A 1,099-nucleotide genomic window follows, 5' to 3' on the forward strand; every position below is an offset into this window, starting at 1 on the left:
TCTAACTGAATTTGATAACAGGAATATATTCTTTTCCTTTAAGGTAATTCATTTGTAATATTGAAAAAAATTGGTTTTATAATGGTCTTGATGAAAAAGTTGTAAATTTTGTTAAATTGTTTGAGTTGTATGAAGGTTGGGTTTCTGTGACATGCATTTAGGTCAGTCTTTCACGATTGTCTTTATATCAGAATATAGATCAAAGAAACTACGAAGTATATATAGTTAAAGAATCTATGTGTTGAAGTATTATTAGAATTACTGTTTTTTGAAAATGAACAAATTAGTTGACAGTGTTTTCTGTTCCTAGTTATTTGTTTTCTAAGCTTAGTTCTAAGCTTATCTTTCTAAGATAGATACAAAACTAATCTGATGCATGGAGAAAGCAAACAAAATCATTAAATATGATGCCTTCATATTTGGACATCTTTGACTAATAGTTCAGAATCATAAAAAAATCATATACTGCTAGATTAAAGATATGAATGATTTTCTTTTTCTTTTCAAGCAAGGGTTTCGGTTATATTCGTATTGCCTTTTATGCTGTATTATAACTCTTGAACATCTCCGAATGCTCTGACAGGAAGCACAACTTCAATGCGGCACATGCGGAAACAACGAGGCTTGATGAGGTCTGCGTCCAGGATGTCTTCTTCATCTCAAGTCTGCCAGAGTCCTGAATCTGTTGCCAGAAATCCTACGATATTAACCCAGGTAAGATGGGATTACATAAAAAGGAGCTTTTCATATTAGTTGAATAAGTATAATAATTTGCAAATAAACAAGAATAGAGGCTTAAGTAGATCAAATTATCTATTCATTTTGATTCCTTCAGTAAGTCTTGATTCTGTTGCTAGAATTCCTAGTATGATAACCCAGCACAGGAGCTAAAAGAAGGAAGATTTAGGTTGTATAATCCATTATATATTATCTAGTTTTAGATAAACAAGGTTAGATGTTGTAATGGGCCAAAATATTTTTGAACCTGTTAGTCTGTGGAAACAATTGTTCTAAGTCCTACATTAAGATCCAACTCACCTTAGCATCTAAGAAACAAAAGAGGCTAGGATTTATTTCCATAACATACCTAATTTTAGTG

The 1,099-nt window shown here is 31.5% G+C and overlaps 1 protein-coding gene across 1 annotated transcript in view; it reads left to right on the top strand.

The window, feature by feature from the left end:
• Positions 1–768, top strand: part of LOC119589211 (bestrophin-2-like) — a gene marked incomplete at its 5' end in the record, with an annotated part of 32,647 nt that extends 31,879 nt beyond the window's left edge. Inside the window, 1 exon segment of the mRNA XM_037937811.1 lies at positions 584–768. Within this exon segment, the coding sequence (XP_037793739.1) occupies positions 584–753 (170 nt within the window).
• Between the last annotated feature and the right edge of the window lie 331 nt (positions 769–1,099).

Source organism: Penaeus monodon, chromosome 25 (genome assembly GCF_015228065.2).
Source record: "Penaeus monodon isolate SGIC_2016 chromosome 25, NSTDA_Pmon_1, whole genome shotgun sequence".
In the NCBI taxonomy this organism is placed as follows: Eukaryota; Metazoa; Arthropoda; class Malacostraca; order Decapoda; family Penaeidae; genus Penaeus; species Penaeus monodon.